We start from the raw sequence: 20,218 nt of genomic DNA, 5'->3' as shown, positions 1-20,218 counted from the left end.
AGGAGTGGGCAGAGGAAAAGGGGGGTGAAAATAGCTCTTCTGGCCACTTCTCTGCGAACCACCTCCCTCTGTGGTACCCTCCGAAACCGACGGAGGGTGCCGCATCGGTGTATAGGTCCAGGTCTTCAGGGGAGGAGTGGAAGTCGTTGAAGAAAAATGTCACGCCGTTCCAGTTGGACAGCAGGAGGTGCCAGAGCCTGAGCTCTATGCGGCATGGTAGATCTAGGCTGACGTGGTGGTGGAGTGACGGGGCGGATGCGGTGAGGTGGAGGAGGTGGGAAATGAATGAACGGCCTTGTGGGATGATTCTGGTGGCGTAGTTGAGATGGCCTAGGAGCTGTAGGAGTTGTTGTTTTGTGCATGACGGGATTTCGAGGAAGTTGGAGATGAGGAGTGAGATGCAGTCAAATTTTTCTGGGGGTAGTGAGGCTTGGAATGTGACAGAATCCAGATCGATGCCCAGGAACTCAATTTTGGTCAGGGGACCCATTGTTTTTTCCTCGGCGAGGGGGATGCCGAGCGCCGCGAACGTGGTTTTTAGGCACGTTAGGCTGCGGGCGGGGGGGGTCGATGGTGAGGAAATCATCCAGGAGGTGGACTAGGTGGGGGATGTGGTCGTTATTGAGCATTATCCAGCAGAGGAGTTCTACAGTCTGGGGGAGCTTTTGCATCCGAAGGTTAACCTGACAGAAAAATAAAATGTATTGTTCCAGTGTACGCCAAAAAGGTGCCATGAGTCTGGGTGTAGAGGGAGGACTTTGAAGGCCGACGTGATGTCGGCTTTTGACAGCCAGGCACCACGCCCGGCGAGTCGGATGAGGGCGATGGCGTGGTCTATGGTTGAGTATTTGAGGGAGTAGTCGGCGCTGGGGATGAGGCTGTTAATGCTGGGGATGGATGAACCGTGTGGGGCGGATAGGTCAATGATGAGTCGTTTCTTGCCTGAGTATTTCCTGATCAACGCCCAGGGGGGGCGTTGATCAGCTATTTTCAGCGTGCAACCAAGTGTAAAATCTGGCATTACGATGCCATCAAGACACCGCCAAAATACATTTTAGTGTAGACTGAAATCTTAAATTTAGTAGACTAAAACTAGACCAACAGAACAACATTTCAGGTGTCTAAAATATGACAAAAACTAAATGAAATTTTATTCAAAAGACTATGACTAAAAACTACGTCAAAATTTGCTGTCAAAATCAACACTATCGCAAAGCGACGCACTGCAGATCACCGCAATAACCCCAGCTTACCCCGTGTCGCAAGCTGATCACGCTGCACTTTGTGCCGTACACTCCGCTTGTTAGTTTACAGTACATGTGACAGATTAGAAGGGGCTGTCAAAATGTATGCACCTAGAAAGTGCACGGCCTGAACATCAGTGGTGAATATGCTTCCTCTGATGGCAGCAATATTATAAATGTAAATGTAATTGCCCCAGTAGGTGATGCTCTATAATTGGTGCGTCAGTATAAATCTACTGGGTCAACAGTTTTTACTGAACTGGCATGAGGGCTTTGAATTTAGACAGACAGAACATTACAGTCATCAGGAATATTACGCAATGTGCTGCTGGAGTGCTTGTTGCAAGCAGGGCAAAAGGCCAGACTGCAAAATCTGAGAATAAAGTATGATTTCCAGTGTGCGTCTTTTGCAATTAAAAAACAGTAAAGGAAAGGTAATGGTCAGGGCAGAAACCTGTATCTCCATTTTCCCGTTTTTCAGCTTTTATGAATTAGATCTACTAGCCCTTACCCGTTGTGAGATATTTGCCCCCCGGCCGTGGGGGGTACTGCGCCCGGTGCGTTTTTAATTCACTAATAAATTCATTATTAATAATGTGTCAAATCGAAAAAAGGGCTCCGTTACGCCCTCCATATTAATATGGTCAATGCCTGTGTGAAATGTGGGAGCGATTGGTGCAGGCATTGAGGAGATAAGTGTTTGTTTCTGACAGGCAGACAGACAGACAGACAGACAGACAGACAGACAGACAGACACACAGACATTCGGTGAATTATAGTATGATATTGCACCATGTTTTTTCAAATGACAATGTTAGGCAAAAGAAGCAAAGAATAGCCTCCAGCTCTGCTATTTAGAAGGAGGAAAAAAATCTATTTATTTATGAAATGCATAGAATAGAAACACCAGGTTGAAAGTGGTTGAGTGTGTCTGTGGGTTTTATCAATATTTAACCAGTGCTTGTGACTGACTATAGGCTAAGACTTCACTGGAACACAGGCTCTTTTCCACCAGACAGCGAACATATAATCATAATGTTTTCCACCTGTGTTTATATTAAGTTTTGTTCTAATTAATACACCATAAGAGAGTTAACAGAACAGAGAACCCCCAAAGCTATGTCAGTAATTTATTTTTTTGGCAAACAACTTTCACTGTTACAACAAATATTAGTTATGAGATCATTCAACTTGGAACCCATACAAAAAGAATAAATAATTCTCAATAATAACTGTAATAATCATGATCATAATAATTTAAAAAAAGAGCTCTCAGTCAGTGCCGCATTATCTATCCCTGCTTCAGTCCAGCCTAGTTTCCTCCCAGCTTGTTTTTGCGCTCCATAAACCAATGAACAGATAAATAAATAATTTCTCTCTTGGGGACACGGAGGGGGAGGGGGCTTGTGGGATACATGTGCAAGCTTCACTTCAGACACTTATAAATGTCCCTCCTAAATAAGTAAACATTGGCTTCCCACACTGGACAGTGCTGCTGTGTGTTTTCACATCTTCAATACACCTATAGTACACGGTGTGTAATCATGACATTACACAGGTGAGCCCCACTCTTTGCAAATAGTGGCATTTCCTGTTTTTTCTTACTGAGAATGACATTTCTATCACTGTTTTCCCCCCCTCTTCCTCATTTTTGTTCTGTACAATAAGGTTTGACCCACCCAGCGTAACTTGGTAACGTCGTCAATTTGAATTGGTAAGAATATTGGCAGTACTGTAAACAGTAGACAGAATATGCTGCATATATTTACTAGTTATACTAGCCTCATGTAAAGTCCATATATTTTGGAAGAACTTTTTTGACCCAGGCTCATTGTGCCTATAGGCACTCTGTGGGTTGTGATAACATGGTCTATAGTCAACAGCCAATGACATGTCCACCTCTTGAAATGACCAAAGCATACCATTGCGATGGCAACTTGTCCGGCGCTGAGACATTCCTTTGTGATAACTTTGCCATATATCATTCTCCATTTAGTCTTTAAATCTACACAGTGGTAAAAAATATATAGTTACAATTGATTTCCAAAATATAAGTGACAGTGATGGTGCTATAAACGGACCAGAATGAAGTGTGCGTGTAGGGTGTGTGTGTGTGTGTGTGTGTGTGTGTGTGTGTGTGTGTGTGTGTGTGTGTCTGTGTCTGTGTGTGTGTGTGTGTGTGTGTGTGTGTGTGTGTGTGTGTGTGTGTGTGTGTGTGTGTGTGTGTGTGTGTGTGTGTAAACTAAAGATGTTTATGGTCTGTGAAATGAGAGATTGTTCCTAGCTTGTTCTGTGGTCTACATGTGACCAACTGAACATATCATCAGTTCCACATACAAGAGTAATGCAACTCAAGTAAAAAAAAAACAAAGAAAAGAAAACAAAAACAAAAACATGACTCAGTCATATGCAATGCTTGTCTCTGTATTCTGTACAATACATAGAAATTGTTTGTGATTACTTCATAATCCTTCGATAACTGAAAACTGTTACAGAAGAGAGAAGAAAAAACATAACTTTTTTTTGTTCTTTTGTCTTGTTCAGTCTGTAATATTATCTTCTTTCTTTGTTTTCTGTCAAATACACAGTAGCCACAGTCACTACAAATTTGTAGGAATGTTCCACCAGCCCAGACGTCGAGTCCAGTTTAGCAGATATCAACAGGGATAAGAACATTAATGTGATATGGTTATAGTTCGGCTGTCTAATAAAATAGTTTTTTTGGACTGATCAACTGTGAGGATATACAGTATTATCATACATATTCCACTTGATTGGCGGGTAGTGGGACGAGGGCCCAAATCCACACGTCCAGGGTTCGCTGTCCCGTAACCTCCCACTGGAGAAGTGGACACATCATCCCTGTAAATGTCTTCATGAGTGAGACGGATAGACAGATAGACAGACAGTGCTCCTTTGGGGTCAACGCCTCTTGATATGGTCGTACTGGAGACTAACTAGAATCTGCTTGAGGTCCATTGTTGGGGAGCTCGTAGGGCTACAGTCAATCCAAGGTTCCAGATGAAAGTAACAAGTAGGTTAAAATTACAAAACCCTCCCCGTGTCCTTACTATGAAAGGCAAACTAGGTCCAATTCCTCAACGCTATTCACAGGAAATGTTGTCAGACCCGCCCCTTACGGTATACACCACTCACGACAACACGCACTGTATGATGTTACGCCTCGCTTTCGTTTCGAACAACCGCCCCGGCCGCATTGTCGGGAGCCGAACGCGTCGTTCCGACGACGTGCGGCGGACGGACGGACGGACGGACATACCCGCATTCTGTCACTCAACAACACAGAAACCATTTTCACCAGAAGAGTTTGGGGGGGAATGTGTGAGGGCGGGCCGGGGGGGTGGGGGGAGGGGTAGGAGTCTCCTGATAGGCTCTATAGGCTGGTCACCAGGTGCGCGGGATCTATTGGGGGCTCGTCGGGCGATGACGATTCGGAATCCTCCTTGTTGCCGGGCACCATGTATCCGTCGCTGCCCCCCCGGCCCATGTGGTAGTAGGTGTGCAGCTCGTGCAGGTGGTTCCGGGAGCCCAGGTTGGGCATGCTCTTGTAGTAGACGTCGTCCAGCTCCGGCGCCGTGGCGCTCTTGCAGGGCTGCAGCTCGCCGGAGCTCTCCTCCTCGCCGTCCGTCAGGCCGTTGGTCTGCGCGTCGGGCAGGTCGGTCAGCACGGGCATGCTGGTGTAGAGCGAGTCTCTGTTGTGGCCGCCGCCGCCGGGGGAGTGCGGTCCGTGCGCATGTTCCTGCTCGTCGGCGACCAGCAGCGGAGCGAAGAAGCTCTCGCTGGTCTCCTGGGGGATGCGGCGCGGCCGCGAGAAGCTGTGGGGCGGAGGGGGAGGCGGCGGGTGGCTGTCGGGGGGAGGGGGCCGGGGCGGCAGCAGGGGGGCGTTGGACTCCTCGCGGATGATCTCCAGGCCCAGGGTCTCCTCGTGGGGGAAGGCGGCGGGGTTGTCCAGGACCATGGAGCCGCCGTCGTCCTTGCACGTTCCCATGTTCCCGAGGCCCACGCCGATGCTACCGCTGCTGCCGCTGCTGCTGCTGCTGCCGCTCACCATGCCGCCTGCAAGGACACGGGTGGCGATGAGGACAGGCTAAATGCCATTTATTTGATCATTTTACATTATTACTAGTCTATAACCCGGGGATGTGCGCGCCCAAGTCTTTTGGGTTATACACAGAAGTCGTATTATTTCGTAAGTATGCGGTAGTATTTCGGAAATGCGGAATAGATTATAGGAGGATTTCAGGGGTGCAACTGTTAATTGAACAAATTGGTAACTAGTAATCGATCCCTATTTTGGGCATATTGGTGAAAACCTTCAAGACAAACTTTTTGGGGGAAAATGTTCAATCTACCGTACAAGCTCACAATGCATCACAGAGTGCGATATGTTGAGCTTGTAGATCTGTTGAACGAGTTAATTGATTTGTTGATAGCCTCTGTATCCAGGCTTTTATTTTCGTTCACCAATAACAGTGCAGAGGCGCATCGTTCCAAATTTGGTGAGGTCAGTGTTCTCCGCTGTTTACTACCGGGGAGGGGAGAGGGGAGGAGGGGGGCGGGTGCTCAAATCGGTGAACCAATAGGATCCACCGCCTGTTTTCGACCGGCACCCGCCCCTCTAGACCAGAAATCATACAGGCTGGGCCAGGCTAGTTCGTTGTTAATCCCAAAATTAAAAATAAATAGTATTTGATTAATCGAAAAATGTATAAGAATAATCACTGGGAAAATAATCGATAGTTGCAGTCCACTTAACTTCTTCGTTCTTACAGTATCCTTCAATGTTAATGTGTCTTATGTACTGTTTTCTTTCTTTCTTTCTTTTTTTTAAATACCAGGGCTGTGGCTCTTTCGGAGCGAGAACACATTATAGGTGTATTGACCCATATGTGGATTTGGAAAATATTAATGAAACTTTGAACAAAAAAACAAACAAACAAACAAACAAAAATATATATATATTTCAATGAACGCACAAAACAACTGACCGCCCCAGTAATAAGCAGCAAATAATGGGGTGTGTGGCGGTGTACCTCCGTTGGCCATGCTGCTGTTCACCAGCTTGTTCATCAGGTTGTGGTTGCGCTCGGTGGTGGCTCTGTCGTGGTTGTTGAGGTAGGACGGGATGTAGTTGGACGTCAGCTCCTTCAGGATCTTCTTCTCCAGCGTGGTCTCCTTGTGGTTGCTGTGGGTACATACATGCCGTAGCGAGGTTACAATAGTTTTGGGATTTTTCATTATAGTTTAGTTTGAGTTAGTTTTGACTCATTTTTAATAATTCAGTTAGTTTCCATTCGTTTTTAGACCGTGCCTCATAGTTTTTGTACGTTTTTTTATTTTTGTGACAACTCTAGTTTTAGTTTAGATTTGACGTGTCACGAGGCGTGACCATATAAAACGGAGGCGTGGGTGACCTATGGACCATAGGTGGCATTTACGATGAAAACCTGCATCTCCCGCCCGTCAGTTAGAGTTAGACCATAGGCTATGGTTGCAATTATCTCGTCATATAGTTTGACATTAACTATAATAACTACCTGGTGCCGTAGCCCCCGCTGCGGTCCAGGATCTGCACGCAGTCGCTCAGGTACTCGCTGCTGGCCATGCTGTAGTTGTTGCCGTGGTTACCGTTGAGGGGAAGCGTGTCCATGACACTGGAGTCCCGCGCGTTGTTCAGCATGCACTCTAGAAGGAAGAAAGGAGCGCTGATCAATAAGCTTAAATAATGCGCTGAAGGTTTCTCATCATTGCGGTTAATAATCTGGGAGAGAGGGGGATAATGTGCCGTGTGTGTGAAGCAGTCCATTTCGTTTTTGGGAAAATAAATCCTAACAGTGAAGTGGCGGCCTGTAACAAAGTATTTACTTGAGTAGGCTACTGTAATCTTTTCTTTTCATAACCTTTCAAGACGGGAACACATTTTGAGTAGTTTTTTTGCGATGTACAGTATATAGCACCATAACTGTTTTGTATTTTTTTAATAAATATTTGAAGTCCCTCAGTTTCTCAGAAAACTTAGGTCAGGATTTAGAAGCCGTTTTTGGAATCGGCCTCAGGTCTAAATGGGTTAAGGACCTGAGTATTTGTATTTTTGGATACTTTCCTCCCACTACATTTGAAAGAGAAAATACATTTCTAGCAAGGGAAAAAGTACATTTTTAATTCACCACGTATTTCATATAGTGAAAAATAGCAGATCTACAAATACAAGCATGTACAAGCTCACAGTGCATCACGATGCGACACGTCGTGAGCTTGTAGATTTTCTGTATTCGATTATTGATATCTTTGGCACTTTGTAATTTGTACTTTTGAAAACCTAAGCATTTTTTAAAGCATGTACTTAAGTATTATTTTAAAAGCAAGTCCTCCAGTATCAAGTACAAATTTGACAGTGTAACTTTCACTCGTAGTGGAGTAATAATAGACCATAAGAGTATCTATACTTTGACTCAAGTACTGGAGTTGAGTACTTTGTCCAGCACTGGAACAGAGCGAAGCCTGCGTGAGCCTCTCAAGAGGTTTATTTACCAATAATGACTACCTCACACTCACAGCACATCATCCCACATTATGACACAGCTGCTTATGAACGGAATCCATCATTTGACACAAACTATTGATTTAAACATGATTTTGTTATGGTACAAGCCTCCGCGTGTAAACAGAGGCAGCGCTGTGCAGCTGTTATCGATAACGGCAGATCTGCTATATTCAGAAATACTGGACCACAGAATTTGTTGGGCGACCAGTCAGACAGTCTGACCAGTCTGGCATTCAACACAGCCATGCACAGTATTAAAATAGTAAATTGTTAATTCAAGATTCATGTTAAAAAGAGTTCTGTAAAGCAATTATTAAAAAGCAGTAGAGCTGGGACTCAATTACAAAAAAAATATTATAATTAATTAGAGGCTTTGTAATTAATAACCACTTACATCCCCCAGCATCTATCCTTTTCCCCTTTACACTGAATCTCTCCGCCCAGAAATAGCAGTTCTACAAGCTCACAACGTGATGCATTTCCATTTTGCACTCAAAACTCTTTTTTTATAGCTTACTATGATATAGCAGTCTTAGACCTATAGGTAACTTTTTCTTACACTAGCTGCAAACAAAGACAACATACTGTACAGTATTACAGTATGTATCTCGTTTTCCAGGGGTGGTCTTCGTATAAGCCCAATAGGGTTTCAATTCATAGCCTACTTCTCCTACTTTCCAACAACTTTGTAATTATATTTCATCATTGTGTCTGCAAATAAAAACATAGGTAAAGTAGAAGTTCAAGCCGTACTTGTGTCTCGATACGGTGCTGTGTGTCAGCATGAGGAAGAAGAGAAGATACACATACGTGAGTTCAGATGTTAAGAGGAACAGCTTTAACACAATACAAGAAACGACACTTCATTGTGGACATACCGAAAAACAATTCAACACAAGAACGTTTTTCTCCTTCTCGAGATCAAAGTATATGTTTCGACACCCAGCACGCGGTCTCTCTTAAACTGACAATCACTTGTTTAACCACTTATGCCTAAATACTTCATCCAAGGACAAATATTCATAAAATATTAAATGTTAGGAAAATGCTTATAGAATGACATGCCCCAAAATAGGGATGGCAGTTTGAATGTGGTTTATGCCAAGCACATAAAATAAACACGGCACATACCATATATCTTATGAATCCCAGCAAACATATGGCAGAGGGATACTCAACTCAACACGGTCTAATGCACTAAAACCCCAGTACCAACACAATAACACCCCATATATACCACGGCACATTAAACGGAACAGACACGTTCGCCGAAAACAGTGCAAAAAACATTCCATGGCTCCCGGGGGGCTCATAAGAGATATCTTGAATGTGCAACCGATAATATATACATCTACTGTATATCATAAATCTGCATGGGAACCCGTTCCAGCGGTTTGATATATCATCGGCACAACTCCGTCTAAACATTTATGCGCTGTGAGAACTGCCCAGTGGGTAAACGTGTCTGAGCGATTACCGCTATACGTGATGAATCACCTCACCTGGGAGCCATTAAGAACATCTACGCCAGAACATGCCGCGAAAAGCCAAAAAAGCATGCCGTCGGGCAGAAACCTTGTATCTCCACATTTCAAATATATATTTTTTCTTCTTTTTTTCCTCCAAATTAATGACCTGCTTCGTTCTACAGTGCAAGCTCACAACCAAGTGGAGAAAGATAAAGTGAAAGTGCTTAAGTGTGTCTGTGGGTTTTATAAATATTTAACCAACGAAAGTGATTAACAAAGAGACTTGTAACTACTACATTGGATCATTTGGAACACAGGTTCTTATTTTCCATTTCCTGAAAAGTAACGTTTTTGGACATACAATGTTTCCACCCAATGTATCAGTGAATAGCAGCAAAAAAATGTTTTTTTTTTTTTTAAATCATCATGCGAAAAACTGATTCTTATTAAACCTTCTATTTCCAAGAAACCAAAAGCTTACAGTAAAACCTGGTAGGAACGTCAAGCACACCTTGAGTGTTGTACATGCCGACAGCCGGGTTGTTATACACTGCGTTGTCCCCCAGGAGAGTGTTATAAGGATTGTTAGTACCATGGGGACGAAGAAGAGCATTAGTTATAAGATGATTAGCCATGGCTCCTGGTGCAGGCAGATATAGAAATAGGAGGAGGAGGAGGAGGAGGAGGAGGAGAGAGACACCGAGGGAGAGAAACAGATGTGAGACAGAAAAAGAGAGCAGAGTGAAGGCAGAGGTCAAGGGAGCGAGAGGTTGCGAACGGTGTAAAATTGGGAGGGAGAGAGAGAGAGAGAGAGAGAGATGGGGAAAGAGACAGAGTGAGAGGGGGAAAGTGAGTGGAAGGAAGCGAGAAGAAGACATGTAAATCAGACAATCCGACATAGTTTGAGATGAGAGCCAAGGGAAGGCTTGACAGTTGTTCTGGCAGCCACAGCATACAAGCAGAGACACAGAGAGAGAGAGGGAGAGAGAGAGAGAGAGAGAGAGAGAGAGAGAGAGAGAGAGAGTACAGTGTAGGCTACAGACAAGACTTGCTTTAATAAACTTTAATTTCCTAGGCAGTACGTCATTACGACCAACAAAACAGGTGATGAGTGGTCGTGACAGCTGCTGAGCATTTGAAGTGATCTGCTAGAACCTAGCTGGGTAATAACCCTGGCTCATACTGTAGCTATACCTGACGTACAGTAAGTAAGCCTGTTGATGTGCTATTGTTGACACACGTCACCGTCACAGGACGGAGCATAACAGCATTACAACGTTGTGGAGAACAATCCCAGCAGTCTGAATATTGTCAATCGTCTTTATCTGTTGCTTCTGTGCTCTGTGATCGAGAAAGCATATGGAGTGACTCCATTCACTCTCAATGCATGCATGGCGAAACAGAACTTGGCACATAAACAAATGCAAACAAATGAGATTCTGACAATGTGTTAACAAAACAAGCCCTCTTAGCCCTGGTACTGTACGTAATTTGGGGAAGGTTAACGACTTTAGACGCTCTAGACGAATATATTTAGTTGGCTCTGTACTTGGTCCACTCTGTACAGCAAACACGTGGGCTGCATAACTGCAGATAACAGTGTCGTCAAAAAACTCAAAGACGATTGACGATATTTCAACTTATGTCATCATGACCAGGTGTATGCCATAAAACCCTTATTCCTTGGTTTTGTTCCGGAACGGTGCTGAATGTGCCTTCGCATCGGTCACGCATGCATCTGCTCTACTTTCACACAGCAATGGCAATGGGTTACGCCGTATAAAGTACTGTAGTCTTTGCACGCAAATCACTGGGACAGTGATTTGCGTGCTATTCTATTTGTGGCGCTGCTCCATTTATTAACAGTAGCATAGTAGAGATGGTCTGCGTGTAATACTGCTAGAGGGGAAACTCCTCAGAATCTCAGCTTTGAAATGAAGCTGTCTCTGCCAGAATCAAGAAAGTGGCATTACCTTCAACTGAGATTTCAGACCAAAGTACATAATATGGAAGAAGCTACTATCATGGATGTTTGTTTGTTTGTTTGTTTGTTTATTTAGGCCTATTTATTTATTTATTTAGGCCTATTTATTTATTTATTGAATGAGTACATCTGTAGTTCTGGACTGAATGCACTAATTCGTAAAAGTTATATAATAAGATATATAAGAAATAGCCTATATTCTATCCACAAATTACTGTCCCAAATGTTGTATAATTCATTAATTTCTCTGATTCAGAATAATATTTTCCGCTTACAGTACACAAATTGGGCAACATGCGGAACACAGTATGCCATATTGTGTAACGTGACTATCATAGTCATCTCCGAATTTCTCTCTCTCGCTCACGTCAGCAAGTAAATCTCTTACCAGATAATCCAATTTATTTCATTCCATCCTTTATTATTCATTAAGCTACATTTTGTTTGAAATCTAAGTGGTCCTGTGGTCCTGTACAGGAATGAAAGTGTCAGAGAGAGAGAGAGAGAGAGAGAGAGAGAGAGAGAGAGAGAGAGAGAGAGAGAGAGAGAGAGAGAGAGAGAGAGAGAGAGAGAGAGAGAGAGAGAGAGAGAGAGAGAGAGAGAGAGAGAGAGAGAATAAGAAAGAGAGAGAGAGAGAGAGAATGAGGGACAGAATAAGAGAGAGAGAGGGGGGGGGGTGGCTTGAGCCTGCCTCACTAAGTGTGTGATAATTCAGGAGCTGACACACACCGTGTCTGCTTTAACATCAATCTGTCATGCTAACAGCTTATTAGTGGCCTGAAGGAATCGAGGGCCACACCTCGATTTAGAGACTGAGGGATGACTCTCGTTCTGTGTGTGTGTGGGTGCGCGCGCGTGTGTCTGCATGTGTGTATGTCTGCATGTGTGTGTGTCTGCATGTGTGTGTGTGTGTGTGTGTGTGTGTCAAGGTGGCTTTCACCATTTAAGTGTCTATGTCCTCATTATCCTAGCCTCCAGACAGCCAGCCCCACAGATTCCTTCCCACAGTATACCGTTCCTGACTCTGGCATTGCACTGGAAGCTGCTCTAAATAAACTGTCAACAATATACAGTGGACAAACCCTAATACATATTTAATGCTGATAGCTTGACTGCTGCAGTAGTCTATACTGTATACTGCCAGAGAAGCTATATTTGTGGTCGCGAGGCCCTTGTATAAGCAATTAGCTGGGACTGCTTTGGTTACTTTACGCGACTTGTTTAATCAGTATGTGTGCACAGTAAACGCCAGTGTTAATTTAACCTGCTGCGAAAGTTGTCAAATTAAAAAAAGGACCCGTAAGATGATTTATTTTGCTCTGTTCTGAAGTTATGCGATGTTTAATCATCTTTATACTCTGCCTCATCATTTCCAGTATTGCAGTGCAGTGGCACAGGCTCAAAGTACAGCTTCACTTAAAGGCAGGCAATCTAACATTCAGGTCTATAAGCGTCGAGTATGAGTCTAGCGTCTGTCTTTTAAGAATCTGGCTTAATGTAAAGTAACCATATGCACACTCAACTTATGAGATTCATAGACTTAAAGGGACACTTCACCCTTTTTGCAAAAGAAAATATGTTAATGACATTTAGAAGCTTTAGAACACTTTCCTGGGGTCTTTATTTGTGTAATATGTGGTTTTAGATATTTTAGATTGTAGCAGTGAGCACAGTGTCTCTGATGTCATGGACACTGGTCTCACTACCTTCCTGGACTACAATTCCCATCATTCTTTGGTGCACTGTTCCTCCTTGTGGATAGGGGGAGGGCTGTCTTAGAGACAACATGTAGTCCAGGAAGGAAGTGAGCCCAGTGTCCATGACATCAGAGACACCGGGCTCACTGCTACAATCTAAAATATCTAAAACCACATATTACATACATAAAGACCCCCAGGAAAGTGTTCTAAAGCTTCTAAACGTCATTAACATATATTTTTGTGTCCCTTTAAAGGACTTTTCACCCGGGGTACATCAAATGAAGACAGCATAATATGAGCTCCATATAGGAGGATAGGAGGATATAGGCATATGTTGTAGTCTCTGCACCTGGGCTTTAATTAACGAACAGGCTGAAGTTTGAGCCTCATAGCAGCAGAGTGCCCTTATCGCTACTTTTGTGTGAGAATTTTTATTCGCTATACATTCCAATTCCCCCGTCGTATATGAGCACTCCTGGGGGGATAGCTTCAGCTTGGCCAACTGCAACTTCACTCGGTGACAAGCGACGTGACGTGACGTGCTAAGCTGCGGCGTGCCGCTTGAGCTGCCCGCGCCTCTCCATAAAAGTGGACGTGGGTGACAAGTGACGGGGGAACGTGAGTGGTAGGCAGGTAGGCATCCTGTGGTTACCTCTGTTGAGCGTGGCGGAGCTATTGATGTCTCCCGTGATGAAGGAGGACTCCTGCTTCCTCACCGTGTCGTTCCACATCCGCCTGATACGACTCTGTGCACGCATGGAGGAGAGCCAGGTGGCAGCGGAGAGGGAGGGGGGGGGGGGGGGGGGGGGGTTGACAGAAAGGTAGGGATGAAAAGGAATGAGGAAAGGAAGGAAGGAAGGGAGAGAGAGTCAGGGAAGGAATCGAGGAAAAAAGGGGTGCAGTCAGTGACAAAGGAGGGAAGGAGAAATGGTAGGCAAATATAAAAGGGCAGAAGATGGGTCATAAAAAAGAAAGCAAACCGGTGCAGGTAAAGCAGTGGAGAAAAGGAGGAGGAGGAGGAGTGTGGGGGTGGGGGGGGGTCACCTGTCAATCATGTGTGTCTATCAGTCTATCACAATCAATGTGAGGTGACGAGAATCAGGGTTGAGGCCGTTTCACTTTCAATTCAGTCAATTCAACGTCCCGTATACAGTACAGTGGTGTAGTGGTGCATATACGCAGGTCTACAGCGTTCTATGAGGAGGGACACTCTGTATAATCACCTAAAAATAGCAGTAGTGTTGCCTGGATCTGCCGGCAGGTAAATGGCAGCTTATCAAAGTGCTATAGCGTGTTATTTTCCCAGCACTTCATTGTGTCTTCGATTGAACTAGCCTTTGATCCGAAGAGTGCTGACTTAAAACCCACGAGCTGTATTTAATGCGACTGCTCATCTGTGATGATTTGGCAGTGAAATGAATTCGGCTTTTAATATTTGTTTGTTACCGGTGCACAAGGTCAACAAAACACCTTGCTATCAATACTCTGGAATGTAAAATTATTATTATATTTATCCTGTAGCTGTCTGCAGTTTTATTCTCCAGATATCAAAGCACAATATTAGATTTTTTTTTTTTTTTAATATGCTACAAGCTAGAACTGCCGAGGTGGGGAGTCAAGAGAGCCACTCGGCGGAGAACATAACCGGCGCCATCATCAGTGAAGCAGGAAGATGGAATTGATGTGGACTTTAATACTACGCAACATAACACACAACGCAACATAGCACACAGGCATATGTTAATTAATTCTTTGCATGTATGACTGGCTGCAATCAACACACACGTGTATCATTCCTGAGGCAGCAATTGCATTTTAATCTAGACTGCCATTGTATTACATTGTATTTAAGCAGTTGTGCTATTTTAGGGATATGTTTTATTTAGCTTAAATCATGATAATTTATCATTTAATTTGAAATCAGACATGGCTTACGTAATCGTTTACCTATGCCTTTGGCTAGTAGTGTGCATGGCGTGCGTGCGTGCGCAGATGCACATTAAGTCTTTATTTTATTTGCCCTATAAGTAAGAGAACAAAGTGACAAAAGGTTAGAGAGATGAGGTAACCTCGCGTCACCAGGCTTTCCACCTCGGAGGAAAGCCTGGTCTGTGTTCCAAAATCGCAGTGTGAACCGGTCTGGAACGGTCGTGTTGTAGTCACTGATTTGTAGTCATCAGGCAGGAAACCACAAGGCGGAATAAATAGTACTGATTCTGCCTTCCTGCCAGATGACTACAAATCATTGACTACAACATGATGAAAGTTACCCTCCGCTCCCGACCGGATCATAAACCCAAAATGGAATGCTGCCCAGGCTAGAGAGAGAGGGTGATAAGCCTGTGCTGAATGGTCAGCTGATAACCTTTGGGCTAATATCATATGGCAAATGACCAATCAATGCAAGCTAAAGCCAAATCTTCCCAATCAGCACAGATACAGTGGAAAGGCCGCCTGAACTGGCGCCTATAGTTCTCTGCTTAGCCACTTGAGCTCTATTTGATACTTTATCAATAGAGAAAACATGTCTGCAATAGCTTCAAATGTGAAACATGGATAAAACTGCCGCCAAAAAAAGGCTGCTTTAGATTGTGTGGCTGAATTCTAGGATGAGGATACGCTGGAGTTCATCCGGGCACCAAGGAAACAAAATACTAAATCTTGGACGGTTCACAGAATGGCTGTGTGACGGTGAGGCAGGCAACCAGCGGCGCATGCTGTGTTTTCAAACAACCACCTGCCTAATATTGTCAGGAAACCTCAGCAGTAGTATGCTACATTTTCCTTCTCCGGGGCAGTGGTACGTGAAATCTTGGATGCTGTTCAAGTTCTTCATCGCAGAAGATTTTGATAGAACGTCAATGCTATTTTTACAGTCTCGCAATGAGACAGCAGCGAAAATGTGACCATGCACGTGTTTTGTTAGCATTTCTATTTGGGATTAGATAGCATGTTGGTAAGACAGATATGCCAGATATAATGTTTATTTGGTATCCTAGTTTATTTGAAGCATTACGTTATCTAATATCTTTGCACAATACTTATGACTATTTACCCTGTGGTTTGTTGACTAGGGTTCAGACTGATAAGTCTCTTGATAGGAGGTTCTACTAAATGCCTAAATTGTAACTGTGAATTATAATCGAAAATCAGAAGTACAGGTGTGTGACAGTATTTTATTTTATTAACGAGGCCTAACATTAAACTACACTGATTAACATTCTAATTATATGGTTCAGTTAGAAAAGAAACTCAGGGTTGCATTAATGGCTGATTTATTTAAGCAATAAGCACTGCTCAAATGCTATTTCATCACTGTCTTTGTGAATAAATAAGGCTATGGGTATGTGATAAACAAATTAACACCTGTTATTTGTCTTTGCCCTTGCATCTAACCTCAGGCGTCTCCGCGAGGTGTGAAGCGAGTGTCTGCGTGTGTGCATTTCTATGTGTATGTGCTGTACTTCAGCAAAATCATTTGGATGTTCACGTCGTGCAGTATGCAATTATTCAAATGATCTGTCATTTGTTGTTGCCTGAGTGAACAGCATACAGTGGGTAGGCATATCAGCCAAAACTAACGAATCAATGGCATGGGCAAATGACTATTCCTATACGTGCAGTACCTACACAAACACCACTACACCACTGTCGTATATATTTGTGAATATAAATCCTTTTGTTCGCCAGGTTGGATAAGACCAGTGGTTTTCAAACCTTTTGTGACCAAGGCACACCAAAGGGCAAGTACAAATCTCAAAGAACACCTGTATTCATATCTGTGCAAAATAGGCTCCATAACATGTTATCACTCTTCTCAAATAAAACGTTTACACCCTATTTCATACTCAACAACAATAGACCCAAAAATAGCCAATCTACAAGCTTGTATAGAACAATTTTGAAACTAGGTTGAAAGTGGTTCAAATATATTTTTCAGGCACAGAATTTGCCTGACATAGATTAAACTATACAAAAACTTAATCCATACCTCTTTGTATGGTTACATATTGCCATAATAATGTGCGCTTGTCACAAATTCCCAATGCACACCTGGATTTATGTCATGAGTTCGGTACACCGTTTGGAAACCACTAGACCAGACAACCCATCGTGGCTTTTCTTTCGTTTCGACAAAGACAAAAGGAGTCTGAAATGAGCTGCTTGAAAGCCAAATGGGCTCTATATGCACACAGAGTAACTCTTCCTACTTCCGGGCCGCTTCCCTATACTTCCTTCACAGATGTTGCTAATGATACTAATTAAGGCTCTGTTCCATTTAGTGTACAGTGGTTCTCAAACTATTTAATTTCAAGGACCCCATAACACTGAGAGTGTACAATTGTCCATTTGTACACTCTCAGAGTTACACACCCGTATGGGGCCATTTGGAACCCACTCAAGGACACTTTGAGACCCACTGGTGTAGCAGAGTGTTTCCAGTGAGCCAACACGCACAATAGCAGCACCCTGACTCTGTTTGACCAGAATGCAACAGAGCCTTCATTAGTATCATCGGTAACACCTGTAAAGGAAGTAGGGAAGGGACAAGTTCTTTCCAAAATGGCGTGTGTTCATATAGCCCATTTATTTAACCTGAGGCCTCAACCCTGGCTGGTGGGTGTGCTCTAGTCTCACCTGAGAGTCGGCTGTGCAGTAGCGTCCGGGTGTGCAGGCCGGTAAGCTCACCTGTGAGCCCGTGGAGTAGCGTCCGGGGGTCCGCGAGGTGGTGGTCTTACTGGAGGACGAGATGGAGGTCTCCACACTCTTGCCACTGCAGCAGTGGGTACGCAGACATTTGCCATATTCCTTGCGCACCTGAACGTTAAGAGCGGAAAGATTGTCGATTGATGACCAGATATTATGTGAGTATTCAGTATGTGTAACGGCACATAGCTTTACAGTCTTACATATGCACACACTCACGCAGGCATGTACAAACAGTATAACACAAATCCTAAATTAGTTGACTGATATGTCATGTGTGTACATAGTACTGTAGCCTACATGATACAAAGTACTGTCACATGATTCTGGCGTTAACACATATTCTATTGATTAGAATCCTCATTTTTGCAAAAACAAAACAAAAACTAATAGGAGTTGATTAAGTTGATGTAGTGCAACTATTAACTTGGCTGAGCGTCATTCTTTTACATACCGTAACTACACACAATCGTTTGGCATTAAAAGGATCAACTGGTACTTTCCCCATTACCTCCCCGCCCCGACGTCATCCATCTTCTATACATGTCCATCTTAAAGTGGACACGCTCCACTGGGAAACATTGAATGCAATTGTGCGCGCACAACATCTGCATTCTGATCCCAATCAAGTTAGAACAAATAAGGTCATAATTGTCTTTTAACAAGCTTGTTGGAATGCCAGACATGTGTTGCTACAGTAGGCGGTCTGTTTGAACAGCTGTAGGGAGAGTTGCTCCATGCATCTTGGGAGAAACGACGCGAGCCGCAGCCAAAGAAAACCTCAGCGCTTGTTCTACAGACGTCTCTCTGGACACCTGATCCCATGACCTGCTGCAGCAGCACACACATGCACAATACATGCTCATGTACAGAACACGCGTAGCCTACACACACACACACTTCCAAACTGTGTGTGTGTGTGTGTGTGTGTGTGTGTGTGTGTGTGTGTGTGTGTGTGTGCGTGTGCGTGCGTGTGCGTGTGTGCGCGCACGTGTGTGCATGCACGCGCGCATACACTGTAGATCCGCAGAGACCACTCTAGACCTAGAAATAAAGGCTTTTCCGTGGGACTACAGCCAGGACAGAGCATTAAGCATGTGATGAATTTTCTCCCCATAATCTTTCTCACTTCTCCACTCGCTCTACTCCCGGGCGCTTGTCGTTGTGTGGGAGATTCTACAGAGAAAAAAAAATGAATTATCGCAGGATGTGTATAGGCCCTTCCTGGAAACAACATATAACTCTGCCGTGAGATACCACAGGCCATATGCACTCAGCAAATATCCCTAATCCTCTCCACACCGGCCAACATTATAAAACAGATAAAGGAAGATGTCTTCGGGTGGACTAAAGGAGAGAAAATTGTGTGTATTGAAAGGCAGATGGAGTGTTTGTGTGTGTGTGTGTGTGTGTGTGTGTGTGTGTGTGTGTGTGTGTGTGTGTGTGTGTGTGTGTGTGTGTGTGTGTGTGTGTGTGTGTGTGTGTAAGAGATGGAAGAGCGAGAGAGGGTGAAGCGAGCAGCGGGTGCGTGGAGCCAAATCCATCCACGATCAAACCCCGAGGTGTAATAGCTACCTACGGTGCTCGTCTGCCAATAGTTCTAACTCTGTTTACCGATAAGCAAGCGCGTGTGTGTGTGGGTTTACTGCACCTTCTTCTGGAGTATGCAGTGGAAGATGAAGATGAACATGCCCTGCAGGGAGTTGAAGATGGTGAAGAGGTAGGCCATGATGACGGTGCTCTCGTTGATGTACATCAGGCCAAAGGCCCAGGTGAGGCCCAGCAGACACAGCAGGGCGATGGCTCCGATCACCCAAGACCTGGAGTACACACGCAAGGTACACAGCAACGCTCGTTGAGTGTGCATTTTGCACTCGATGAGTGCAAATGTACAGTAAATACTGAGGATCTTAACCCAGGATGTATTATTTTTTACACTTCTGGTGCCACTGAATCTTTCAGAATAATGGCGTTGGCTAGAGCAGGGGTTCTCATTGTTTTTGGCTAGGGACCCCCCCGGGGGATCGCGACCCCCATGTTGAAAACCTCTGGGCTAGAGTGCCAGCCAGAGGAGGGAGCTTTTACTCTGAAGCACTTCCGGTTTTCTTCGTTAGCTAAAAAGCAGGCAGCAAAATCGCTAACGATAGCGTTAGCTCACGATAGCTATCTTTATCCCTGGACGTCCTAGGCACCCCGCAGTTTAATTTGATTAGACGTCTGTGGACGTCCAAGGCATCCAATGTGACTAAATGTCTGTGAAAATAGCTGATCTACCAACTACTGTATTGCAAATCTGCAACACGTCGTCGTTATTTGACAATAATGTCATGCCACTGTCATTATTGACATTATCACTGCATTCGGGGGAACGTGTTGCACTGGCTGATTCAGTCAGTGAATATAGAATATAGACCAGCTTGCTTTCACAAGCTGGTAATGAAGGCCCCTGTACTTTAGCTACAGAGAAATGTATTTCATCTTGAGACCTGCTGAGTATAACCCTTGTTCAATAAACCTATTCTTAGACGTTTGATGAACATGGGACCAGG

General features: G+C 44.0%; 1 protein-coding gene across 6 annotated transcripts in view; it reads right to left on the bottom strand.

Annotated features, from left to right (window-relative positions):
* Positions 1-2,361: 2,361 nt before the first annotated feature.
* LOC310859363 (adhesion G protein-coupled receptor L3-like) overlaps positions 2,362-20,218 on the bottom strand; it is a 231,822-nt gene continuing 213,965 nt past the window's right edge. For 2 of the 6 annotated variants that reach the window (XM_083765860.1, XM_083765861.1), the window contains 7 exons: positions 19,321-19,489; positions 17,601-17,780; positions 13,615-13,708; positions 8,563-8,580; positions 6,803-6,950; positions 6,299-6,450; positions 2,362-5,321 (listed from right to left, as the gene is read on the bottom strand). In XM_083765860.1, the coding sequence (XP_083621986.1) occupies positions 4,639-5,321; positions 6,299-6,450; positions 6,803-6,950; positions 8,563-8,580; positions 13,615-13,708; positions 17,601-17,780; positions 19,321-19,489 (1,444 nt within the window). In that variant the 3' untranslated portion in view covers positions 2,362-4,638. The remainder of the gene's footprint in view (positions 5,322-6,298; positions 6,451-6,802; positions 6,951-8,562; positions 8,581-13,614; positions 13,709-17,600; positions 17,781-19,320; positions 19,490-20,218) is intronic. The other 4 variants (XM_083765864.1, XM_083765865.1, XM_083765863.1 and 1 more) reach the window with 3 other exon arrangements.

The sequence above is a fragment of the Protomyctophum parallelum genome (assembly GCF_964188405.1).
Source record: "Protomyctophum parallelum genome assembly, chromosome: 5".
NCBI classification, from domain to species: Eukaryota; Metazoa; Chordata; class Actinopteri; order Myctophiformes; family Myctophidae; genus Protomyctophum; species Protomyctophum parallelum.
This window is presented reverse-complemented; position numbering and strand designations above follow the sequence as displayed.